This window comes from Hirundo rustica, chromosome 1, assembly GCF_015227805.2.
Source record: "Hirundo rustica isolate bHirRus1 chromosome 1, bHirRus1.pri.v3, whole genome shotgun sequence".
Lineage (NCBI taxonomy): Eukaryota > Metazoa > Chordata > Aves > Passeriformes > Hirundinidae > Hirundo > Hirundo rustica.
The window spans coordinates 21398174-21425141 of record NC_053450.1 but is presented as its reverse complement, the minus strand read 5'-3'; the positions used below and the strand labels follow the sequence as shown (position 1 = coordinate 21425141).

Genomic DNA, 26968 nt, shown 5'->3' with positions numbered 1-26968 from the left:
TTACAAGAGCTAACCATATTTCCAATTACCTCCATAGCAAAACTGAGGTCCTGAGGAATGAAGAGGTAGCTTTAAACTTGCTGAAATATCTCTTCCATCTGACAGAAGTAAAACTTGCATATGGGTTTGGGATGAGGCAACCCAGCCTGGGCTTCTGCAATGCATCCCCGTCAGTTTTAGCTTCTCACTTCCCTGGCCTCTCGTGACGCAGGTGAGAAAAGGAGCCTGAGGAACAGGCAGTTCAGCTCAGCAAAAAACACCAGGTGTTACCCAGAACTCTGGCCAATCTGCAGTGTTTTGGAAAGAACTCTGTGCAGGCCATGTGAACTGAGAAAAGCATCACTTTGAACACAGAAAACCGAGTTTGGGTTCAGTCAGCGATCTGACTTGTGCCAAGACGGTGCAGTTTTGTTTAAAAAGCTCCTGCCAGAACTGCATCCCTCTCACAAAACCATTTACTGTCCTGCCTGCCAGACAGGCAGCTCAGATTTCTGAGGCAGCTCAGATTTCTTTTCATCTTAGAGAAGGCTGAAATCTTGTACAAAATGCAACTGACTTTAGATCTTACATTTCCAAGAATCAGAGCGTTCAACTTCCAAAGCACACCTAATCAAATAAAAATATTTAAAAGCAGCGAGAGGTAAGAGCAGTCAGCACCTTACAGGAAAAAGGGCTCCCAGCTCCCAGGGAGCATACATATTTTCTTAAGGCTGATCAGCACATTAAACAACAGACCACTAGAAGTCAGTATTTAGACATTTATTTCAGATATGCAGTTTACACGCATATTATTGAGCAAAACCAAATTGCAAATATACAAATACTGTAACAAGCATTACCAAATAACGTAACTGGCACTAGTGTTATAAGCTATTACTGAAACTGGTGAGGAGAAGTAATGGAAGAGGACTGTAGCTTATGGCATTCTTTTCATCCAATTGAACTTCCAGTAGCACCATAATGGCAACACATGAAACACAAGACAGAACATTGTTAACTGTTATTCTAAGATTCACAACTTGTTTTTGTTTTCATTTTAGTGAATTACTTAGCAAAAAAATGTTAACAGTGCGGGCGCTTTGGCCAACTTCAGCTTGTGTTCAGCTGTACGTCTTCCATACGCAAAAGAAAAAGAAAAAAGCCAGCATATTTGGAACCCATCTTTGCACTTGGGCAGTCATTGCACTGCACTTAAGATTCTGGGACTGAAGACAGGCATATCTTGCCAAGAGATGTCATGTCCACTAAAGCCTGAGTGAGTCTTTGGTAGGCCAATGCCTCATTATTATATCTATGACAGTCATTTTATTCACTAGGATTTTCTTTTGTGATCCAAGGTGGCCAAAGAGGACATTCTGGAAAACATTACAGTAAAATCCTCAAACGACCAGGCACTTCAAACCCAGTCTTTTCCAAAGGCACCAAGAATGGACGGGGCACCAATTTTCCCCCTAATGAAAGGTGACTGCATCTGCTTTTCTACAATGCTTAGAAATCACTGGATTGTTATTTTACACTTTTTATACACTATATAGTAGCCTTATCTGCTGCATGATTGGTTGCATGAATAAATAGGTAACCCCACTGTTCTACACAGGTGATGTCTCCATTCCACCATATATTAGGTACCAATTTCTTATGTTTTGAAATTATGTAAAAGTCATAACCCTGCTCAAAGTGTACACACATACAAACACTTCTGACACAGGCTACATCCATCTGAAGATATGAAGTTCATTCTACATGCATTCTAAATACGGTGTGTCCAGTTATGAAGCAAAATTATCATTCTGAATATTCACTGTTGAAGTATGTTTGTATAGGTCTCTGCAGGTCTTTGCTTCCCTTAAATTTAAGAGTTCACACAAGAATGGTTTTAAGTCACTAATGCTCAGCTAACACCCTTTATCCCAAACCCCATATTTTTCAAGTGAACAGTGCAGGACATATTATTCATTTCAGCATTTAACATATTAAGAATTTACCAATTTTTATCTAAATACACCAAGTATACGCTTTCAAGCAAAGTTGTGGCAAAAATACAAAACACGGACGTATTTTTACTGCTGTAATGCACTTGGTTAAAGCCTTCATGTCTCTTCACACAGGTCGAAGATCCATAGGAAGTATTTTGCCTTATCAGACAAGTATATAGAAAATGCAGTTGTATCAAAACCTTGCTTCTGCTGGTCACCTGAAACTTATGGAAGTCACACGTGATTCAACCAGCTTTGACAGGGCTCTTTAGTGGCAAATATATTTTTGCAGCACTTACAGATTTAAATTTCAGTCTGAATAGCAGTGCTTAATTCCACAGCCTGTTGTGAATGGTTGTTGTTTGTTTCTTTCAGTGTTTCACCAACACCTAAATCTACATCTGTCGAAGATGCATTATTCATGCTTTCCTCAGCAATGTAACTCAGCTGCGGAACATCAGTGCTTGGGGCTGTTGGAACAGGCACAGGGATTCCACTCGGCTGCGGAGAGTTTTCCAAGCGATCGTTTTCCACCTCTGGGAGAACGCTGACTGTGGTAAAGCGAGTGTGATAGTCGCTGGAACCATGGCTACAGGAAGTCTTCATACTTTCCATATCCGAGCAGCTGAACTCGGAGAAATGGCTGGAGTGTGAATCCGCTACAGATGGAATACTATCGCTCAGAGAGGGAGAGTCAAATTCACTGGAGTTTGTGCTTTGCTGTTCCAACAGCTGCGCATCCATGTCCTCTCTCGTCTCGTTAATCTTCATGCTACTCTTCTTTCTCAGCTTACCTTTGCACTTCTTCCCCGCCGCGCTGTCCTTGGACCACTTGGCGGCGCCGGCTTTGCCTTCGGGCGGGCCGGAGCAGCCGGCGGAGCCGCGCCCGGCAGCGCCGCCGTCCTCCACGCTGCTGCTCCCGCTGTGGTGCCGGAACTTGGCTGGCTTGGATTCGATGTCCACCTGCACCTCCAGGCTGTTACCTTCCCTAGAACGGGGGAGAATCCGTGAGCCTAAGCGGTCATCGGAGGGTGGAACAAACTCGCTGCTTTCCAACATGCACAGCGAAAGTGAGAGGGTTGTATCTTGTAAGGCGCAATGTTTAACCAAATAAACAGCCCGAAGGAAAACACAAAGTCTGAACGACCAAGTGCTTTACTGAGCTATAGCAATAGCATTCCTCTTTGGAAATAACTCTGGGAAAATGCAGTAAGCAGTCACATGTAATTCCACTTGTAACAAAATCTACAGTTTCAAAGTGTGATCTTGAATGTAGAACAGCTGAGGCATGCTTAAAATACCGTCTAATAAGCAAAGCTTGTAAGTATTCTACTTTCACCACATTTCTCTTACCTGTCCAAAGGGATGTAGGAGTTCAGAATGGATCCTGCCATTGCTTTGGTACTGGCATTGTCACTAACTGTTCCCAAGCTAACTGTGCCAGATTCTCCACTCAGACTGTATCGTTCTTTCTGCACATCTGCTTGTACTTCGAGTCTGAAAGAAAGAGAGAAAAAGTTGTATATACTGTCACAACAGTTAAAGCACACTAGCTGAAAATTAGTGTCACCTTGTACATGGCAGTAAGTCAGTAATAAATAGAGTTCCTGAGTCACTCCAGTACAGATGTGCTTATTTAGCCTACTGACACATGTTCTCCATTCCCACTATCAAAAATTACTATTTTTTGATTAAAACCAAGCAAACAAAAACACCTCAAAGCAGAACCAGATTAATCTCCTAAAGGTGTTAACCAAAAGTTCTGGATTCTTTCTCTCCTGAGATTTAGAACTTCCAGGTTCAGCTACAGTTCTTCTGCAGATAGTACACTATACTCTAAAAACAGTACAAACATCAGGATACATACACTGAAGACATGATAGTTCCCATGTATCCCCTGCTGCAAATTACTGCTAATCAAATAAGAGGCAGAGAATTGTGTTCTCTCTGCTCTACATTGCATTGCTATCAACTGCAACAGCAATAATAAAAACCTGACAAATCTTAAGCTGGGCGCAACAGATAACCCAGAAATCAAATTACAAGCTTTTTTTCCAAATGTCTTGTTTATCTGTGTTCTGACAGTGAAACTGAAGTGGAATTTTTTTTGTTTAACTCTCAGCTCTTTAAGGAAGAGGGTATGTATACCTCACTCAGCAGTCACAGCCTGGTACACCTGTCCCAACAGAGGGGAACTCCTGATGCTATCCCACTCTCTTTATTCTATATAGCCTGGACTGCCAAATTACTCAAAATGAGCAGTGTTGGCAGCTGATTTAAGGTGCAAATTCCATCCTGTACCCCACATGCTAACAATCCTTTCTACACACTCCCTTTCTCTTCAGGGTGCAGGACAGCCAACTGCCAGAAAGGTCCAAATTGACAGAAGGCTTTGAGCACGACAAGAAGCTGCCACCTTGGCAAGGCCAGGTGTTCGCCTCCCTCCCCTCCTGCCTAGGTCCATTTGGAGTCCACGCTCCATCCAGGCGTTCTGAAGGCACAGCTCAGTGCCTGCAGACTGAACGAGTCAGCAGTTCTGACTCTCGGGAGAGGTGCACCAGACAACAAAACCGCCTTAGAGATGAGCTGCCTCCCTCTGACTCCTGCCTACAGGCAGCTCTGCTGGGGAAGCAGAACAAGATCTCAGGCCCTGCTCACAGCCTAAACAAAATCAAAGTCCTGAGGATTGTGATCAGGCAGGATCTCTTGAAAATCAGTAAGTTTGCCAGAGATGAACTGTTTATCTCCCAGAGACAGTTCCTTTTAACAGGGACCGGTATCAAAAGGCGAAAATCAGACAGGCGAGGAGGTGCCTGTGCCTCGGCGCAGAGCCGGCAGCGCGGGGCTGGGAGCAGGCCCCTCACCTGTTGAAGCAGTTCACCATGGCGCTCCCTGAGAGGCTGCCCGTGATGCTGGCCCCAGCCAGGGCCATGGTGCTGGCTGTCTCGCTCAGGTTGTCTCGGATGGCTCCTATCCTGTCCATGTGGCTGCCGCTGGCGCTCAGGCTGCCCGTCAGGCCCCCGACGCTGCCCTCCCCGATGCTGGGGTTGTGACGCGCCTCTGCCACCGACGTGGTATCTGCACAGAAACAGAGAAGGCTCCTCAGCCATGGGAGCAGCACTTGGTGGTTTCTAGAACGCGACCGTGAAAGCGGTCTCTGAAACTGTGCTGAGAAGAAGGATTTATAAAACATATGGTCACAAAAAGAGAACTTTGTCAAAAAAAACCCCCAAAAATCACAAATGAGAAGTAATTAAAAAAGACCCCTTTCTGCTATAATGGCTACACATGACATCAAGTAATTAAGATGGCAAAAAAATTAACCATGGATAGGACAGAAAACATGGATAAAAGGAATGCAGAGAGACCCCACAAGGGTCACACAGGATAGTGCCACGTAATCAAAAAAATTGAAGCATCAGACCAGTCTTTAGTTGGCCCTATTAAAAATAAAAATCTAACCAGCTTCCATAAACCACGATTCTGAAAGAGCAACACTAATGCTACGTTAAAACTTTTACCTATGGAAAAGACTTGAGTTTGGCTTTGGGTAAAATGGGCAAGAAAAGCTTTAATACTTGTAATACAGCCCAGCACAAAATGGCAAAGACGCGATTATCATCTGAGAGGTGCAATTTCAGCAATGAGCAGAAGCAGCCCCAAATGCAAACAATTCCTCTAGTATCTAAGACAGAAAATACAAGTCACAAAGCCCATATTTGTAGAAAATGGAACACTGAATTTTCTTACCTACAGCTGCATTTGTTCCACCAACATTTATATCATTTTCATCATCAAATTCTATCCTGACACCTTTTCCATTGCCAGCTGACACACCACAGCCTCCACTTCGGCAGAGGGAAATTGGAACAACTCCATACACATAAGCCAGCATAATAGGAACACCAATACCTACAGAGGGAAGTAGAATCTTTCATTAAAAGTTACTTTTATTTTAGAGCCTTTTATAAAGGCAATTTCATTTTCCAAGATTACTTAATATTTGATTAATATTACACATGAAAGAGATCAGGAGGGAGCAAAATTAAGAAATAATGGTAAATCACTAAGGTGAAATGACAGGAAAGCACTTTCAGGGGGCAGAATTTCCTCTGTCAGCATTGGTAGGAAGCGAAGCTTAATGATTGATGAATTAGTACTTTCTATGTGTCCGTAACATCCTTTACAAACAAAATTAAAGTACTTAAAGGTTCACAACTGGGGACTCCACCTGAGAGGCAAAAATAGCAGAGATCTATTTCAAATGTTACTCAACTAAAAATGTCAGTACCTCTACTACTTTAATAAGGGGCTTCAATTTACAGCCACTGAAGGGAGACATGGCTTTGCTATCAATTTAATAGGACTTAACATTATTATTACTCTGGAATTTTTCAATATAAGTTTTCCTTGAAAGTAAACAATTCTGTATGGTGGTAGGAATTAAGGGAAACCAGCTAAAGGAACTGTAGACTAAAGCACACACAAATACACACACATCCATCCCACCACTTCGAGTGGACGACGGAAGTTAGTCCTTTGGCACATGAATTAAATCATCCTATGGCTTTGCTGATGGAATTATACAGGAGGCACAAAACTCAGCAGACGGAAAAATGCCAAGTTGGCACATTCTGAAAGAAGTCCGGAGAGTCTAAAAGACCTAACAGAAAGGCTACTCAGCCTAACCCAAAAGAAGGATTCAAATTATACAAAAATTGCTCACATTCAAGGAGGAACTCCATATTCTTAGGGTCATTATTTTGGAAACCACACAATGCCCTAAGACTGGAGACCATGTGTTAATGGCAATGGGGCAAGAGCAAAACTTCACAAAATAAAACCCAAATGCTTTTCCTGAAAAGCCACATTTCATCTCTGTTCAGGAATAAAGAAACAGCTTGAGAGAAATGAAGTAAGGCAGACCTATAAATACAACTATGAGACTTTATGTCCCACCACCTGTTTAGCAGGGATCTGACACCACAGCCACATGAGAGCAAGGCAATGCAGACTGACAGCAGTTTCATGGCTGGCATATCCTCATTTGCACAGTGGTCCACCATCGATAACAAACAACTTAAAGACACAGCTTCCTGGCCAATTTGAACCATCACTGCCTAGAAGTGGCCCCATCTTCTAGAGGTTACTCATTACTCTCTGAGCATTGCTTCTGGCATGAGGGGGAACACTGCAGGCACAACTGTGTGTGCAGGGGGCTGATCCAGCTTAAAACGAAATGGTGGGTCTTAGTGAGTCAACTATCCACAGCAGCTTACTGTACAGCTGTGAAGATGCCTGTGCTGCAACAAAGAAGCAGTGCCAGGCAAGTCCCCTCCTTTCAAAAAAAATCTGGGTTTACAGTGATCTTGAAATTACCTGGGAAGATGAGACAACTACTTTGTAAGGAACAGCAATATCCTCCTTGAATGCTATCCTCAACGATCACCATGATAAAGAGTGTAATGCAATTTGAACTGACTTCGAGAGGAAAACGAGTGGTTTCTCAACTACTGCACTGTTAAGTGCAAGATACCATTTTTGTTCTGCATGGAGAAAAGTCTGATATGAAGTTATTAAAATATGAATAGACTCTGACAACAGTTTTTTCCTTGGTCATTTAAAAAACCTTTAAATACTTCAGTTTTAAAAGCCAGATGTGACAATGCGGAAACTTCAAATTTCAAGATAAAAATTAGTTTTAATTCTTCAGGAAACACTACATTAAAATCAAGCACTGTATTCTTGATTCTGCCCCAATAAATGTGTAACCTCAGACTCCTCCTTGTCTTGGTTCCTTCACCTATAAAAGGAAACTAAAGCACTTAACTGTGTTATTCATGAGTGTTTATAGAGTTCTGGTTGCAAGGTGCTACACAAAATAGTAGTATTTGCTTACCTACAGTTACTGCAGCTACAACTGGAGAAACAATTACAGATAAGGTTACACCACCTGCTATAGCCAAGTTTCGCTTGTGCTTTGAAATGTCCTTGCCTTCGTATCGATTGTGAATCTTTAAAGAAGAAAAGAAAGGGGGTTTAGAGTATTATCAACATCAATAACACATTGCTGCAAGAATGGAAGAAGTGACAGAGTTTGAAGCTGTACCCTGTTGTCTTCCAGAGAGACCACATTCTATGCAATGATTTATTTCTTATCTCAAACAAAATAAAATTAATACACATCCTAATTTTAGGCAACTTTTTACAAGTAGAAGTCCTCCCATTCAGCAATTAAGTATTTATTCTCAGCCTCAAGTTTGAAGAGCTAAGTAATTGAAGAGTTTTGTTTAATCGTTACTCCAGCTTACATGGCTGGGAAAAACAGACAAACTTTCAGGATAAAAGAATTAGCCACATATGATCAAATTGACACATTCCCAGCTGTCTTTTCCCTGAACAGCATGGAGTTAAAACTTTTACAGATTACTAGTTCTATAGAAACAGGTTGGCATAACAGAGCCATGAGAGAGCCTTCACCAAACATAGCCTGGAAGGAAGGGAAAGCAAGAACTCCATTGCTCCAGCACCCCCTCATGACCAGCTGTTGAGACAAGAAACGTTTTTGCAAACCTGACTCTTAGCTGTGCTTCTGTTTACTGATGAATCCGCTACCCAAACCTCTTACTGATGGTTCAAATCTGCAATAACTCTGAAACGTGACTGCCTTAAACTTACCTGCCACAAACCCCACATGAACCTGAAAGGCCTTTAAGGATCACTGCTCTACAGATTTCCCACATTTGTGCATTTCATTTACTTTCTCTAGGAACATGGTTTCTCAGAGGTATGCACTACAGCTGTCATCATTCTTGGCTAAGATACAATTACAAAGGAACAACAGGTATCTTAATGGCTGTCACAAAGCCAAGTTAATCCTCACTCCATCTAAGGAAGAGCACAAAAGATGAGTACACAAGAGGATAATGACAAAAAATGAGTCGCATGTCATGCCTTCTAAATTATCATGTTATTGAATGCTGTGCTTTCTAAAACGTAAGTTCAGTTAGAGAATTGGTAGGGTTATTCTCATTTTGGAATAAACAAAGTCTTTGTTCAGGCAAGGCAGGCAAAGAAAGGGCAGAGATGGCACTGTGCTTTGTGCAAAGAGAATGCATTTACTTGCTCTGAGGTACATTATAGAGAGAGAAACACAGAGTGAGGGAGCACTTGAATCCATGCCTATGGACTAAAAAGGAAAAATTGAACATGAGCACAAACAGTATGAGTGTGTAAGAATGATAAACCCAGAAAGATTAGGTTTCATGGGGCTCTGAGCAATTAGCAGGATTGCCTAGTGCTGAATTTTACTGTTATGGACAATTTTAACTCCTGAAACAAAAGGCACAATACAAAACCACACATCCATAAAGGTTACTGGATTCCTTAAACAAAAGAAAAAGAAAAAAAAAAAAAAGGAATGGAAGCAAGAGGCTACAGAGTAGAAACTGATTTAAAACATCAAGATAGAAGGCTACATTGGTGGGAACTACTATGAAATAAGACATTTCTGGATACTGAATAAAGAATAACAAAGAATAATACTAAAGAATAACCAAACAAAACCAGAACAGATAAACACAGAAACCTATTAGGTTACAAGACTTATTTCTGCAAAACCAGAGCACTAGGACTTCCTCAAGGAAACTCTATCAAAGCACAAGCACAAACTCTTCCAATGCAAAGGACAGACAGAATGTTGAAAAAGAGCAATAAAGCTTCTTTTACCAAAGCAGCAGCAGCATTAAGAAAATAGAAAGTAGGTCAGATTGCTATGAATGGGTATAGAAGAACAGCATGAGGGTGTTAGGCCAAAATCAGAAAGGTTAAACTAGAGGAGACAAAAAGGAAGGGACATCAAAGTCAAGGAGGAATTATTCTACAAGTACAGTGCTAGTAAGAGGAAGACCAAATTGGATCAATTTGCTGTTTAACAAATATAAAAGACAGCCAGCAGATGAAACTGGAGACCTGTTCCTATTTTCTTTTCCCTTCAGTTGTCATTGAAGACTAACAGTGAGCCAGACAACTGGTGGCGAAGAAGATCTATACAAACACAGCAGACTGGAGTGTACTTCCATGAGCTGATCTGAAAAATATCTCAGCAGGCCAAATTTAAGAGTCAAAGATCATATCTCAGCAGGCCAAATTTAAAATTTAAGAGAATTACTAGTAGTAATTTTTGAAAAATATTATTATTAGATGTCTGAAAAAAAATCCAGGAAAAATGGAAATGGTTAAATGGCAATGATAATCTTAAAAAGAGTACAAACCAACAAGCAGAGCAAGCAAAAGACCACTGAACTGAACTTTCATTTCCTGAAAATCGGGACCCTGTAGACATCAAAGCAAAGGCAGGAAACAAGAAGGTCACACTGATTTTTTTTTTTTTCCCCAAGTAGAAGTCATGCCAATTTAATTTTCTCCTGTAACAAGATAACTCAGCTTTGAGGATGGGAAGAAACAGATGTCACACACTGACTAATTAAATTCTTACATTCTTGTATGACACACAAGCAGTTATAATGGTTCAAACTGAAAAAAAGGATGAGAGAAATCTACTAAGCTTCATGTGAAACTACAGAAAAACATGTGAATAGTCAATTTGTAAATACCCAAATTGAGACTCTTTACTCCACACTTCCTCTGAGAGATGTGCCTTGGATCCAAGAGTATTGAACATTTTCATTAATGTGGAAGATAGAGGAGAAGAATGTGTGTGTTGCAATTCAGGCCAATACAATCTGGCACGAATGCATAATTCTGCAAGAATGCCAGAATTAACTCCAGTTGTGAGAAGCTCAAAAATGGTGTGAAATGACCAGATGCAGCTGAATGGCAATGAGTTCAAGACTACCCATAGGAAGAGGCCAATTGCCCGAATTACCAGAACATTGGAAAGGGTTTGTGTTTTCGAGTACACAAAATGAAAATAGCACGTTGTTGAAGAAGAGGTAACTGGTAGTTACTGGCACAGAATCACCCTTTCATTTAAATCAGTAGTAATGCTGCAGCTTCAGTGCTGTATTCAAACCGGACAAAAAGGTGGCATGAACAACTACAAGGAAATCCAGAAAAGGAGAATCAGAAACCTAAACCAGTGTTTTCTTGACAGTTCATCAAGAAAAGCTGGAAATGCTAGGCTTGTTAAGAATAGACCTAAAGTACAATTAAATATCTAACGGCATATTGCAAAACAAAAGGATTCTCTGCATCAGCTGAAGAATAGGGCAGTAGGAATCTAATGTAAATTCTCTTCCTATACCAATGTTTAAAACAGTAAGTTTTTCTAAGAAAACCAAGCTTGAAGGGCCTGTGGGATCTCCTTTATCAGATGTTTTAAAGTGCAAATACTTGATAGGGGTCACAGAGAAATGACCACTAAACACTGGGGTACAACAGAAATTCTCATGAGCTGCCTTCACAGACTAATGCTCTGAGACATTAATACATGAAAGGTGCTCTGTGATGAAGTCCCATTCCAAATATAATGAGAAAAGCTAATTGTGCAAATGTAATTTGAAACAGGTAACTGCTGCCTTCTTCCTCTCCTCACTTAGAAAGTTCCACTGACTGTATGGGACTAAGCCATAACAGAATAAAAGGGTCAAAACCCAACTGTAGCAGAAAGTAGGGCACTTGCTACAAAGAAAAAGATTAAATAAATACAGTGGAAAAGCTGCACCCCTGAACATTTTGTCTAGCAGACATACTCCCCCTTCCCTCCCCAATAAATGCAGAATTATGAGTCTGTGCCAGTTACTGTGAGAATCCATGCTGATAAAAGCAAAAAACCCCAAGTCTTCCAAGCCATCATCTCAAAAAACCCATTTCCAAAAGATCTAGGTAACTTATTATCATATCTTAAATTCCATATAAAAGTTTGTTTCTTCCTTTATAGTAAAAGCTATTATATTTTTTAAGAGGAAATATAGCAACTGCCTTCTGACTAACATGATCATTTCTAGCTCCTTCCCAGAAGTAAAATGAAGACAGGCTAGCTAGCACTGAACACTGCTCCACATTAGTGGACTGGCCTAAGGCAATTAACAAGCTGTCAAGTATAAATGCTTAAATATGTGTATGCACAAACCTGAACTAGCATAATTTTATACTAAAATTCTGGTAACTATATGCTCTTAAGAAAAAATCACTTTTTGTCTTCCTTGTGCTCCAAAGGGACAGAAGGGGAACCAGAGATTAAAACCAGAGTAATTTTGAAAAAGCATGCAGGAGCTTTCATGGCAGGACGTAGAAATCGGAAACTGTCCAGTGCTTTGCTCTGCACGTTTTATGAGAATCCAGAGTCTTAAAAAACCACTGCTTTTCATTCCTGTACAACTGACACAAATATCCTTAAACAAAGCAGGTGTTGGTTGGTTTGGTTTTTTGGAGACTGGTTATTTTGTCTTGGCTTTTTGTTTAGAGGCCAGTTAAGATACCCAACTGAACACAGTATTGCCCAAGCCATACAACAGAAGGTAAAACCTGAAGCATGTCAGGAGTTGAGGCACTTTTTACCTTTCGTCCCACATACACAGGAATTCCAATAATCATAGCAGGGATAGCAATGCCAGCTATTAAGGCAATTCCTACAGGAGCTCCAACAAGTGTCCCTAGTTGCCACAGGATTTTCTTCTTACGGCTCCATGGTTTCTTTCCCCAAAATGTGCAACCTGATGGGCTAATAGAGAGAAATAAGAAAGCTGTAAAGAAACTGTAAATAAATCAACCTAGCTACACGCTACTGAACATTTCTCTAGTTAGAAAATTATTGTCTTTAGGTTCAAGTTACAGATGTAACACATCAGTAGTTATTTCTTTTTTTTTTTTTTTTTTTTTTTTTTTTTGCCTTGAGAGAAGCATATTTGCATATTGCTACACAATCTTTGGTTCACATAAAAGTGTGTAATCAGAAATTCTGTATTGCTTAATACAAAGACAACACAGCTGTATTAAGACATCAGTAAAAAGAGGGTGTGTTAATCCAATATACTTGATTTGTACTAAGAACATGTAGCATGCATAAAATTTACAAAATATTTAAAAATAAAAATAATAAAGCACTAATTTAAATACATGCACTGAAAATGGACTTAATTTTCAGATATGAACACTTCAACTGTGATTCTCTAATCCAAGAGGAAGAAAGCCAGACTTACAGCACTTGGGAATCTCCTTCTAAATACTTTAGAAAAACAAATTACCAACCACATACAAGTTTTTTTTTCTTAAATGTACCTTAAATAATGTAAATCTGAGATCTCTTTCATACATAGCCAACAGAATTCACAGCCACAGACAGCACAAGTCATATGATTGCAGCTTCCATCATTCATTTTTATTATGTAAGCAGCACAGCGTGGGCATGGCTTTATGTCATCAGCTGTTTAAAAATGAATATTAAAATCATATCAGTTCCTTAGACAAGAAAATATAATCACAATGCAGACATACATTTGGGAAAACTGACTGAACCATTATCTGAAATAAGGTTAGTTTACAAATCTTCATTTGGCCATGACTTGGTATCAAATTAGTTTTTACAAACCTTGGATCAAGAAAAACTAATGAAAACAAAGTGTATTAGACCACATTCAAGTAATTGAATAGTTAATGTGTACTCCCTGTTCAAGGATTTTCTACGCCTAATGAAATATATATTAGAGTCTGACATTAAATATGTATGCTAACACAGGACTGATAATATGGTCTCTTTAAATATAATTCTCTTTTACATTTCATGCTGTTATGAATCTTATACTTGAATATTCAATCCCCACTCTGTTAACATATCTTAAACCCATCTCCCCATTCACGTTAATGTACTTCTTTGGTATTGCCAACCTCCTCTTGAATGCTTTTCACAGCCCTACTTTATACTTACTTACTCCCTAAAAAAATACAGTGTAGCAGAAGACAGCCCTGGAGAATCTCCGTGTTCCCAAGTCAAATGTGGAAAAATAAGCTTAAGTGACCAACTCTGTCCAACAAGGGGTCATTGAGCAACAGTGAAATAGACAAACACCACAGTTGTGATCTTCACTCCTGTTTAGCACCTGCACTTTAGGACAAGCTATTTATTCACAGCAGCAGAAATACCTCGCAGCTCCTAGCACAGAAGTCCAAGTTTACTGCCTTGGTGCTACTAGGTAGGACAAAGGGAAAGGAGAGCTCATTCTTGATAGAAAGAATACCTAAAGAGGCACAGAACCAGCAGAAAAAAGTAACTCTACCAACCCCAGTGCACAAGGAGTAGGCAGCTGAAAGGGTTCATTGGCTGCTCCTACATGGGAGCACATGCACAGCCGACAGGGCAGAGAATAAACAGAACAAGTTCTTCAGCACAGGAAAGGCAGAGCTGCTGCTCCTCAGGCTGAGAGGAATCGAAAAGGCAAGGAAAGGAGCTGGTGTGCTAATTTATTTTCAAATTTGTTTGAAAGCTAAAGCAAGATGCCGATTTTTAGGGCAAGATGGGATGTATTGTTAAAATAAGCCAGTGAAAACTACAAATTAGAGACCCTTGAGGCTGGGGCTGGATTGAAGAAAAACAGCTCTAACTGCAAGGTGCAAGTGAGACTCTTTACCCAAAATGTCTACCTTGCTTGATCAGGCAGAGACAAAAGCTGACAAATAAATCAGAGTTTGGTGTAATTCAGAGCCAGTTCTTATCAACAGCAAATTGGAATCCTGATGTGCTTAAACACAATGCTGAATAGTTTATTATCTTTTTTGGGGGACTTACAAACAAACTCAGCTTTAAGAGATGGAATTGTTTGGCTTCTGGTAGACAAGACAGATGAGCATTTCCTAGAAAACTAGAAATTAGTACTAACGAAGATGCCAAACATCAGAGCTGGCATCAGAGCAACAGTCTTTTAGAAAACCTAAAATCAGTGGCTTTAATTTTAACAGCTGGGAAATTTCACCTACAGCGGAGAAAACAAGTATACTAAGTGATACAACTAAAAAGGTCAACATGCTAAAAGTGGGATGCCTTGCAGCAAATTAATTTGATTTCACATTTTTAAACTACAAAGAAAATTATTACAAGCTTTTAAGACTTAAGTCAGATGTTCTGGTCACAGAACACTTCAAAGCGTAACATTTAAAATTTTAATTCAAATTGATAATTGTTATTTTATGTTTCTGAAAGACAAAGCATCTAGTATCCATCTACCACATCACCATTCCATTCTTTCCTTATCTAGGGTTACCTGTGAAAAGGTACAGAAGAGATGTTTTACAGACACAGCACCCTAATGATAAATACCTGCTGCTCCAGATTCCTGGCTGTAACTGATAGATGAAGAACGAATTGTTCTCAGGCGCAGACTCTGAGCTCTCTCCTGGCGAGCAGCATCACAGGTCTGGTTGGGATGCCAAATCTGCTTACAGTGGTAGCAAAACTCAGTTCCACAACCTTCTCGTCCACACGTCAGTTTGGGGCAGCTGGCACAACCAAACGCGATCACAGCGTACCTTTAACAACCAAGAGGGGCAAGAGAGAATTTTGTTACTAAAACCAGTTCTAATTATAGAATAAAGCTGACTAGACAGCTGTTAGAGCAAGCTGAAGCAGGTACAAAGGCAGTGGGCATCAGGAGCTGACTACTTCCATCAGGAGATGGCCAGCACCAGTTCCTGAACACCTCTTTCCACAACTCTAGTGCCACTGCATTCAATTAAGATAGTACAGAAATACCATAATCCCTTAAACAATCACTCACCTTTGCTCCATGCAGTATTCAAACACGCTGTATTTAAAGCTGATTGCAGTACTGTAAGGTTTACAGTCACCAAGAAACCACAGTTTAGAAGAGCAGGACAAATAAATAAACCCAAAAAAGGTGTTTAAGCAATTAGGGAAAGTTACAGTTTCAAAAGTGTCCCAGTCACTATGGGCACGTCTTAGGGTGACCCCGTCCATGAGTGAGGAACCCTGCTCAGTGATCTGCAGTGGAACCTACAGCTGTAACGACACCTGATTTGGCACTGCTAGACAGTTTAGGATTTTACTAGTTGCCTTTTATCATGAGTACCACTATGTACTTTAAATAGATGTTTGTTAGCTCTTTGTATTTTAAAATGTCAAAACAACAAACCAAGTATTTTATAAATAGGATTCTGGTTTCTCAATAATTAAGGCATTTTAAAAAATACATGTAAAGCTTAAATGCAAAAATTGGTACGGGTTCAGGCCTCTATGCCACCTTTACTCTGACAATACTACAGAGCAAAAAACCCTCCAAGAATGTTGAGAGTTACAAAACTGTGTTACACCACTTTGTAATCAGACACTACATGAATAGTTCTATACGAGTTCAAGTGACAGAACTATTCCTTCATTAGACCTGCATTTTAAAGTTCACATGATAAAAACAGTGTGTTCATATTAACAGTAAATACTAACATATGTATATATGTTTATTAATTCATACCCACTGTAGCTTTTCTCAGTGATTTTATGCAATAGCTTTCTTTTAAACATATAATACTAAGTCTACTGGTATGACATTTAAAACAGATGTATGGTTTTATTCACGTGAACATGAATGGTCCCTGAGTAGACTTCAACTGATTTATAAATACAACAAGACTTAAGCTTCTGCCTGTTCAAACGAAGGTAATTTTATTTTAAAAGACTGTTTATTTTTAACCCCATCCATTTTATAACAGTTGCATATATTAACTCAAAATATTCTTTATTAGTAATGATACTTTAAAAACATTCCCACTCACAAGCCACTCATTTTTATTTAAGTAGCTAGATCTGAAACTCTGCAAAGTTAATGCAAATCCTATCCTTTCCATTACTGTTCTAAAAGAGCATATGTGATGTTTCTCCCTAGGAAATCTTGCAAACAAACAGAACTTTCAACGTTTAACTTAAAGATGATGCAGTTACAAATGAGACACACGCTTGCCTGTTTACAAATATTTCTTGCTTTCCAAGTAGATATTTATTTCAATAATTGCTAGACTCTTCTATATTGCTGCCAAGTTAAGCAGCTTCATTTTCTCCACTTTCTGCAAACTGAAGAGATAATTGCTTTGCATGTACACAAAGAGACTCTGATCCAAACACTTCTTCAACATACAGGGATACATTCAAGGCTTGCTAATATTAGATCAAAAAAAAAATCTCAAGTCTAAGACACAGAATAAAGTAGCAATTTCTATCCTGTTGCCTTTCCTATCACTAATAAAGCATGGAGTCACCCCTGAAAGCACTCCTTAATTTGGACTGATGTATTTGTACACCTTTAGAAAGTAACTTTTTAGACCAGAATAAATCTCAGTTTAAACTGTACAGGATTACAGGTTTGACTTTAATATTTGCATTCTTTTTAAAAGAGAAGTGAAAGCATGAGAGAAGGGACAACCAACCAAACTCAAAGTAATACCCAGTAAAACAAAAACCAGAGGCAGTGAGCAATTAATTGAAGGCTGCACAGTGAAAAGATGGATGAAGAATCTGTACTCCTTTGTATGATCTGCTTTTTGCTTGATAAAGGTATGAAAATTTAGGAATTGCTGCTCCCTTCTAATGTTGTTAGCAATACAATCTCAGAGCAAAACCATTAAATAATTCAAACAGAAGAAAAGACAGAACACATTTGGAATACTGATTCAGTAATGCTTGTTAAAATTACACTGGAGAACTGGTATGAAAACCAGAATATAAAAATACTGGTCTAGGAGAAGGCTTATGAGGTTTCCTATCAGTGCTCCTTCCCCAGGGAAGGATCACCTATGTGACTGTCTCCTATCAAGCTGCTGCTGGTAGATTACAGCTGGTCCAGACTTTCACAATGTTTCAGGTAACAACCCTGATCAGGATGCATTTGAGCATGCAACAGAAGCTGTGGATAAAGCAGCCCGGGGTCAGAAAGTCTGTGGTGCCCGTGGTATGGCACTGGGCTGCTGTAGTGCAGGAGACCCCTCAGCTGCCAGGCAGCCCACCCAGGGCAGAGCTGCTGCAGCAGAGGTTCTCCTCCGAACTGAGCTGCACTTGTCCTGTTGGCAGGATAAATTCCCCACTGCGACAGAAGTAATAGCAATAAACTCGGTACTGTAGATAACTTTGTTTCAAGATCTGTTTGGTTCATGTTTTGCTGTCCCTAGGACTTGTTTTTACCCAAATAGAGTTGAAACAGAGAGGAAAAAGAATTATTTACTTCTTAACTAATAATTTTTGTTTCCTTAGAACCCAAGAGACCAATTATGTAAAAAAACCCCGCAATGTTTTAACAGACTGATCTAGTTTCCCTCCATTTTTTCATTTCAGGGATCAAAGTTTTTATAATTGCTTACTCTTTATCTGGTCCAGATTTCTGACTGATTGTGCCCAAAGCCTGAAACAATATTACATGGGATGTTTGATCAATGCTGAGAAGAGCTGAAGCACTGTTGAGCACCACCCATTTTTTACCTATTTGTGCAGTAATTTTTTCCTACCAAAATGCTCCATTTCACACCCATTTCCTATTTATTACAGTACTTGTTTCTAATCTTACAGTCAACTTCAGGAAATTATGCTACTCTCTGAAATTATTGCACCTCTCCTACTTTGGGGTTAATTGCAAGTTTAATAAATGCATTCCATCCAGCTCCTTCATGAAATATTTGATCCACACTAAAATGTCATAACCCTAATGCATTTCGCCAGTACTAAATTTCAAAAACTGTTCAGAAAAAACCTCTCAGCTTTAATTGCATATTGTACAACTGGATTAGCTGCCAAAGCAATTAGAAATTGTGACTGCTGTTGCACCACATAATTATTCAAGCAAACGCCTGCTGATCTGAAGTTGGTGTGTACTGTATGTCGTGCATCTCTGTTCAGTGTTTGTTAGCAAAGGCTCTTCTGTGGAGGTCTGAGTAGTGTTTGCTTCCCTAAACCTTACACCTGTACAGTTCCTTCAGCTTCCTGCTAAGCTCCACCACAACATCAAATCCCCATTATTACTTCCCACACCACTCCCACGTCTCCTTGCTACCTCCCTGTGTGTGCTTGCCCTCAGCTGGGCACATGCAGACTTGTCAGACAGTGCTGTGGTGGCTGCCTGAAAGCCAAATTTCAATTTTTAACTGAAGGATTCATACACAGGTATTACTCTTGCTGGAGGCAGTACTGATGGTCTTTCTGTTGTTCATATGCCCTTCCCCCTAAACTACTTAGATTAACTTTTGCTGAATTCTCAACCCCTGCTGCCCAACATATGTAAGGGTTCTGAAGGTTTCAAAACTATCAGGAGAATGATGGGAAAAAGACAAAACATGATTGCAGGAGCTAGTTTGTTTAGCAGGACAACCAGAAACAGTGATCCTCCTGAGAAGTACCCATGTAGCCAACTTTATTCCACTTTAAACTAGTAATGAGAACTCAGTGAGGAGGTACTATCTGTGCATTAAAACCAGAATTCATCTATCACTGTGAGGCATCCCCCTGCCACTTTAAGTATATTAGGAAAAGTCATGGTATCAAAAGTACATCATAAGGTTGCCCATGCAGTACAAGTTTGTTCCCTTCACACAGATATTGGCAGAGTTTTTCTGCCTGGCAATATACTGTATTTTCTACAGGACTTCCCTCCCAGAGCATGAAGCATGCAACAAGCAGTTCTGGAGCAATGATTTAAATACTGGGCTGCACACTAACACATTGCTGTGGTCTCACATGACTGCATGGAACTTTAACTTTGCTCTAGAGACTCACTTTTTATTTTTATAATGGTGTTATCCATAGCAATTATCATCACAGTTTCTGACCACTGGAAGATACTTAGGAGGTTTATTTTAAAAACAGGTAAGAAAATAGAAGCATAAAACCCAGAACAGATTAAACAAACTTGCCTTAGTCTATTTAATTAAATACTAAGAAAGTATCTGAACCACTGAAGCATGGTTTAATAGAAAATAGTTTAACAGGCCTTAAATGCTTCTCCTCAGCTTGAATAATAACCATTTGTAACACAAAAACTCAGGGCAAAGCATACTTGCGCTATCAAATAATATCTTCTATTGGTTGTTTTCTTTTTCAGTATCAAAATATTAAAAGTAAACTGTACTGGCTTTGTCCATATGACTTTGTTACAAGCTCATGCAACCAAAACATCCCTCAAGTTATTTTTCCCTTCTGTTCTCAAACTATACCATAGCAACGCCATAGTTTCATATCTGGTCCAAAGTGGACCAGACATGAAACTATCACTTTTCCAGTCCCTGCCTTTGACTTGCATTAGCAAATTCTTTTTCTTTCAAAGTATGACAGCAAAATTTTATTTGAAATAAGTCCTAAACATTAAGCACCTCGTTATTAATACTGGAGTATTTAATCTACCTAACAGTCAGTCCTACCCTGCTTGCTGTCCTGCAACATTTTTCCTTTTCTTCACTCTACTTACTGCTCGTCTGTGATGCTTCGAAACAGAGCTGTAAGCCTCTGAGTTTTTAGTGTGCACTGCACATCTGGACTGCTGTCACGCCTATAATCTTTAAGCAGTATGATAACACAAACAATCTCTGAAAAAGCAGCCTGCTGAAGAATGGCATGAGACATCAGCAGCACAAAAGCATGATGAGCTGCTGCTCAGTACTATTTAGACTACTTAGAATTCAACATGGTTTCAGAACTGTTTAAAGCATTAAAGCAAAGTTAAAACATTACGTTCCCCAGATAATAAGCAGGAACAAGCTGATTATCCAACATCAGAATCCTGCTGACAAGCAACAAGTGCTGTCTCAACCAGCCACAAGATAGAAGGCATCTGAAGCAGGAGAAGCCTTTTAATTCAAAGAAAAGCTTAAATAATTTTCCACAGTTAAAAAGCCAAATTACCCACTGTGCTTTAATAAATTAAGTTAAATTACAGTCACCAAATTTTCAATTCTCTTTAATTTGAGCTTTGTACCATTGCCTTGGCAGTGCAACATCTGCATTTCTTTTGCATGTTGTAAATAAATGGCAGGCATCTACCCATACAAATTGCTTGACATTGCTGAAATTTCCTCTGTGCAGAAAATAAAAAGAAAAACCTACCTGAGAAAGCATTTTATTTTGGAAGGTGGTTGTGGTTTGGGGTGGTTCCTATTGTTTTCATTTGTTTTGATTTTTTTGTCATTTTTTTTAATTGAAGAGAATTCTGCCTGCTACATAAAACTGTAACAAGACCCTAAGTAAAGCAAGTAACTTTTCAAAAATCATAATGCTGTGAAAATTATGTATTGACACTGACACTTTTTTGCAAAAATAGGAAAAATACATACCCACAGTCTGGAGCTGGGCACCACCTACAATCAGGATCCGCAACCAGCCATCGCCTAAGCATAAACTCTTCATATTTTTCCATCAAGATGTCATCATTTAATATCAAACGAATATCATGAGGATTAAAACGTTCTGAGCATTCTGGGCAGCTAATATTAACTCTGCTCTCAGAGATTTCTATCCGGAGGTACTGACGCAAGCAATCCACACAAGATCTATGGTGACAAGTCATTATCTCCGGGAACCTGTCCTTCGAGTGCCGCAAAAGGCACAAGGGGCATTCCATGAAGTCTCCACTTGGTTTGCTGCTAGAGGTTGTTCCATTATCGGAAGAGGTACACGTGGAGAAAATAGAGTTCTTGTCAGTACACATTTCTGAATGAATACTTTCAATACTTGCAATTCCATCAACTCCTCCATTTAAATCCCTAGACTTGCGTTTCGTGTCTTTTTTTCTCCGAAAAAGCGAGCCCAGTGAAATTCTTCTTTTCTTTGGTGCCTTTTTAACCGATGGCAAGCTCACAGAGGAAGCAGAAGACTGCAGGTCCCGATCAGAGCCCATTTGCCGATGTAAACTCATGTCTAGGTCACTCATCAGAAAGGGGTTAAATTTCATATACAATCCTAATCATTTTTAAGAATCAAATAGAGGCAGAGCATACAGGCATATTATTATGGAATCCAGTTTGAGAGTCTTCATGCAGAAAATTCACATGTATCTGCTTCCAGCGAATTCTTCAGAAGAACTCCCTGTATTAGGAGAAGAGATGGAAAAAAAAAGCAGGATTAGGATCACAACTATCACTATTGGTTCTGAAAGGTCACAGCACTCTAAGTGACCTGTTATTCCTACTACTACCATCTCTTCCTCACCATCTGACCCAATACCTCTTTCTATCTGCTTTTTCTAGCCTTTACACCCTTCTTATCTTAACAAGCCTGTAATTTCCTTCTGGTCAAGGACTATCTTTGTTACACTTAATCAGTGCAGAGAATGGCATCTGTACTCCCCTGCTCCCCCCCAAGGGAAGTGGGGTATGTGCATGTGTCTGTGCATGTGTAGATATTACCAAAACACAAGGCAACAACTAAGTAAATATCTAAGTTCTCCTATAAAGCTTAGCAACATGCTTACAGCATTGGAAACTTTTCTGTTTTCTCTACCTTACGGTTTTTCTGCACATGTGATAACGTCAAGTACAAAATCCAATACAGTTAATTAAAAGAAAGATTTCTCAGTATTTTTTGAGCTGTTTAGACTGACAGCAGAAATGAAATTACCGTGGCTACACAAATCAAGATATTCTCAGAATCTGAGGGTTCTCAGAGAAGTAAGCATATTTATAGCATAAAGCATCTGAATATTTCAGGGAGCAGAGCTGCAGAGTGAGTGACAGCCAACACTGCCTGATTATATAGAACTTGAAGGGCATGGCAAAGACTACAATTAAGGTGACAACATTTGAATTTTTTATCAGATGTATATCTTGTAAGAAAAAAAAAGCCCCCAAACCAGATTCCCATCACATTCAAGCTTATTACCTACGTACGAGATGACACCAAGGATTTCCTTCTGTTCTCTGCTCCTTAACTGACTGCACAGTGAGGAGAAAGAACTCCTCCTATTTTCCTCTGACAGAGGAAAAATTGGCAGATCATCTCCAAACAAAACCACTAAGTTCTCCCCAAACATGCAACGATTCCCAGTTCTTGGAAGTTTGAATGTACAAGAGGATTTAACTTTTGGTGAACTGCATATGTAACAGAAGAATGAGAAGGCATTTCTTATGTGACACCAGTGTTGCAAATCTGCATACAAAAGTACTGCCAGCATCCCTTCTTTCCTCATTGTTTCCCAACTGGCCCCCCAGAAAGGTGTGAATGGGTTTCTATGACCTTACCCAAAGATAAAATCAGAAACTGGATACTAAAACAAAGTCCAAAGGTAGAAACAAAGGAATGTAGAGATTAAGGTCTCTGTTTATAAGAGCTAAGCAGTCTGCACACCCATTAGAGACCGGCACAAATCCAAACACGTGCTGCAGTCTCCGGAACGGGGTCACTGAGTTGCTTGGGTCAAGACTAAGGAAGTTGCAGGGGACAGCTGAGCAGCAGCGGAAACAGGAATCCCTCTCCAAAGAGGAAACACAGAAATAGCTCACGGACCGTCCATCTCACCAGAGCAATGCCTGCAGCAGAGCCGCTGCTGGGCCCTCTTCAGACCACCATGGGTAGCTGTTAAGGATGTACTAGCAGGTAGCAAAGACAACACTCCTCAGTTTGGAGTACCACCCACTACGGCAGTACTCCACACGGACACTACCTTCCAACCCCAGCCAAAAAAAAACATGCACATCTCCTGGTTTTGATAAAAAGAGGTCTTACATTTGGAGCCCCTAAAGTTTTTTTCAGAATTAAAAAGCCACCATATTCTATTTTTCAAATGCTGAATTATTGCTGCTTTCTTCTTTTTTTCTAATAAAGGAAAATCTTACCAGTGTGAACATATTAAAAAAAAATAATCTCAACTTACACTCAGAGTCTAAAATAAAGAGTCTAAATACTTCAAGAACATATCATACTCTTCCTTCCCTCCTAAGGCAACATTTTTAGTCCAAAAGAAAAAAAAAAAACCAACCCAAAAAATCTATCTTGGATGCTTTACCTGCTCCTGTTCCCAAAACAAATGTAGTAATTTTGCAGCCGCTGTTTCTCATTAAATGAACTAAAACATTCCCTGATCTAAAAAAAAAAAAAAAAAAAAAAAAAAAGAAGGTGAAACTGAAAAAAACTGCTCCATAATTTTGACAGAAGAAGACATCCGTCTGTCCAGAATCTTGGTATTGTATCATAGACAGACACAATTGGTAGACCGTGTCTGAAATATACTACAGATACAGTCTATTGCTGACAATTAAATTTATATGTTCAGAAGTGCATGAATAACCTTAAAAGCCTTTTTATAACTGGATAATTACTAACACTGGTATGTTCACACAGATACTACCAGGGCAGTGGAAAGTGCCAATCTCGTAAATCAGGAGAGTTCATGAACAAAATGAACAGCAAGCAAAACATTTCAGCCGAAAAGTCTGCTGTTGTTTGGGGTGGTGGTGGGGTGGCGGTCGTGTGTTTTTGTTTGTTTTTAAAAATAAAATAGAAAAAGGTAGGAAGTAAACACAGTAACAGAGCCAAGTCTATGACTGCAAGCCTTCCCCTCCTCCCTTTCTCTGGAGAGGAAAGAATGTGCATCACAGCATTTCTGCCAGTTCCAACAGATGTACAAAATCAAGAAATAGCAGTACTAGTGATGAACCAGTTGTACTTTTTTTCTTTTTAAATAAACAAAGATTCTCCCATGCTATAAAAAAAGAGACCAGTACATCCCATAGTTCTCTTTGCATAATGGGATCCGATAAGAAGTCTCTTTAAAATAGATTGCTCTTCTAAGGAAAAATTGATGAGATTTTTGAGAAGAAACATTGCCAGTTAGTTCAGACAATCATCAATTATCTCTTTAGATTTAAATGCATAAAACTAGTTTTAAAAGCCAGGCTCTTCCTTATATAGTAATTTTGGACTGACATTCTAGTGACGTTCAAAGATGACTTTGCCGAAGTGAAAAGATTTAGTGGATGACTTATTAGAGGAAAAAATGAAGACAAATGTTACAATGCTAATAATGATCAGAGCTGTAAAAAATCATAAAAGCTTTACTAGTGCAATCTGGTGCACTGGCCAGTTCTCATGTTGCCCAACCCAACACAGCATCTGCATGTTTCTGCTGACAAAAAGAAGTAAAAATTTCTTGATTCTGTGCAGCCGGAGAACACAATGCCCATATTATTCCAGTAACAACGAGTCCACATGAAGGGGATATGCTGTGGGCAAACTGAAGCTCTGAAATCCAACTACTTGAAATGAGCGGAGATGCACAAACTATGGTAATAATAAACAATCTCATTTTGAGGCAACATACAGCGCCAGTTTTGCATTACTCTCACTGACCAGTATAAGCTCTGTCAACACACAGAAGAAACCAGTATGGAAATCAGCAAACAGACAGAAAAATCAGGAAGTGAAAATCCTAAAACTTTCAAGTTCACCACTGTTCTCAACATTTCCTCAAAAGCACTTACTGACTACAGAAAAACCGTATTTCTACCCTCCTGCCATGCGTAAAGCTCTGCCACAAATCCGAATTCCAGCCGTGCTTTGCATTCTGCTCGTGCCACAGACTTGCCACAGCACAAACACACCTTGTCATCTGAAGATGCATAAATGACATTTACAGTTGCAACTCACCTAAAGATCAGTATTAAGCTGGTATCTGTTCCTCCTGCATCCCTGCCTAAACTATTTTTTATGGAATGCTAATGGGTATCCAACTAAATTCCTTCAATAGTTCTTTATGACCATGCTCTTTAAGTAAATGGTATTGCTGACCATATAATGGAGGGGGAGGGAAAGGAAATGGGAATAATCTTGCAAAGGGAGAAGATTTCAACTCAAGAGATGATTGGGGTGATGAGTATCTTCCAATATGGCTCTCCATGGCACAATCTTTGCTTTTCTCATCAATTTCAAAACACTACGGAAATGCCCTAAGTGCAGCTGAGAATAATCTTGCTGATTTTGCAAGAAAAGAGTGACAAACGCCTACCTCCATTAACCAGCTGCTGGGGGAGATTAGCTCCCTCATGCTCCTAACTGTCCTTCAAACACATCAGAGGCACAAGCTCACACGCTGCTTGCTCTTCCATTACACACTCAATCTGGTGTACAGGGGCAAAAAAATCAGAGTCTGCCATCAGGACAAACAGCTTCACACGTCTGCAAAACAAACAGGCTTAAGCATCAGTGTAGGAAAGGAGAAAACTCACCATAAACATATATGTAACTACATCATCACTAAAACACCTTAAATATTCCTTCATGTAATTGGTGCTTAAGGGGCACATCTTGACTTCTGTTCCAAACAAACTCTTCATCTTAGGCATTTGCTCCTCCAATGATTTAACCAAGTGCCAACTTGGTTAGCATACTTAAAGCTACTCTTGATTAAAACTGACTCTTAATAGCTTCCCTTCTGACATCTGCAATTCCCAACATCTAGACTCTCTAGCTGCTTTCTGAAATGCACTGATCCAGCTTAAAGACAGCTGTAGAAAAAACCCCAAACATTCAGAGCTTGAATTTCAACCACCATCACAGATAATTTCTGCTTTAGTCTTCCAATGAGGATCTCCCATCAATCAAATCACACAGCATCCTAAAATTTCTAAGCTGAGATGTGCTTAACATAGAGGAATCTCTAATCATCTAAAAGAGGCATCAAAAACAAATTTTCCTTTTCATTTAATCAATGGCCTAAGAACTATAAACATAGTGGAATAAAATATAAAACAAAAATATGCAAAAGCTGAAGCTACTAAATGAAATACTAGCGCACAGGATTTTGAAATGGCAAACAAGTACCTCATTTCAATGGCCATTCTTTAAAAGCCAGCTCATTGCACAGCAGTTTTTACAATGGAGGGGAAAACACAAACACTTCTGCCTGGGGATTTCTAAAAGAATATATCCTTACTCGCTTTACACATGCCTCAGGTTCAAGTATACATCTGGCACTGCTGAGTTAAAAGAGTGATGAACAGCCTGGAAAAGTTTAACGTCTTTGACAAGTTTAAATGTTGACATCTATGTGCTTCTGCAACTC

The 26968-nt window shown here is 39.4% G+C and overlaps 1 protein-coding gene across 4 annotated transcripts in view; it reads right to left on the bottom strand.

Annotated features, from left to right (window-relative positions):
* Positions 1-744: 744 nt before the first annotated feature.
* Positions 745-26968, bottom strand: part of RNF19A (ring finger protein 19A, RBR E3 ubiquitin protein ligase) — a 57634-nt gene continuing 31410 nt past the window's right edge. For 3 of the 4 annotated variants that reach the window (XM_058422521.1, XM_040075602.1, XM_058422523.1), the window contains 9 exons: positions 21249-21999; positions 15250-15458; positions 13218-13362; positions 12498-12660; positions 7876-7990; positions 5727-5888; positions 4841-5054; positions 3330-3473; positions 745-2964 (listed from right to left, as the gene is read on the bottom strand). In XM_058422521.1, coding sequence (XP_058278504.1) covers positions 2280-2964; positions 3330-3473; positions 4841-5054; positions 5727-5888; positions 7876-7990; positions 12498-12660; positions 13218-13362; positions 15250-15458; positions 21249-21865 — 2454 coding nt within the window. In that variant the 5' untranslated portion in view covers positions 21866-21999 and the 3' untranslated portion in view covers positions 745-2279. Of the gene's footprint in view, positions 2965-3329; positions 3474-4840; positions 5055-5726; positions 5889-7875; positions 7991-12497; positions 12661-13217; positions 13363-15249; positions 15459-21248; positions 22000-25912; positions 26083-26968 lie in introns of all 4 variants that reach the window. The other variant, XM_058422520.1, reaches the window with a different exon arrangement.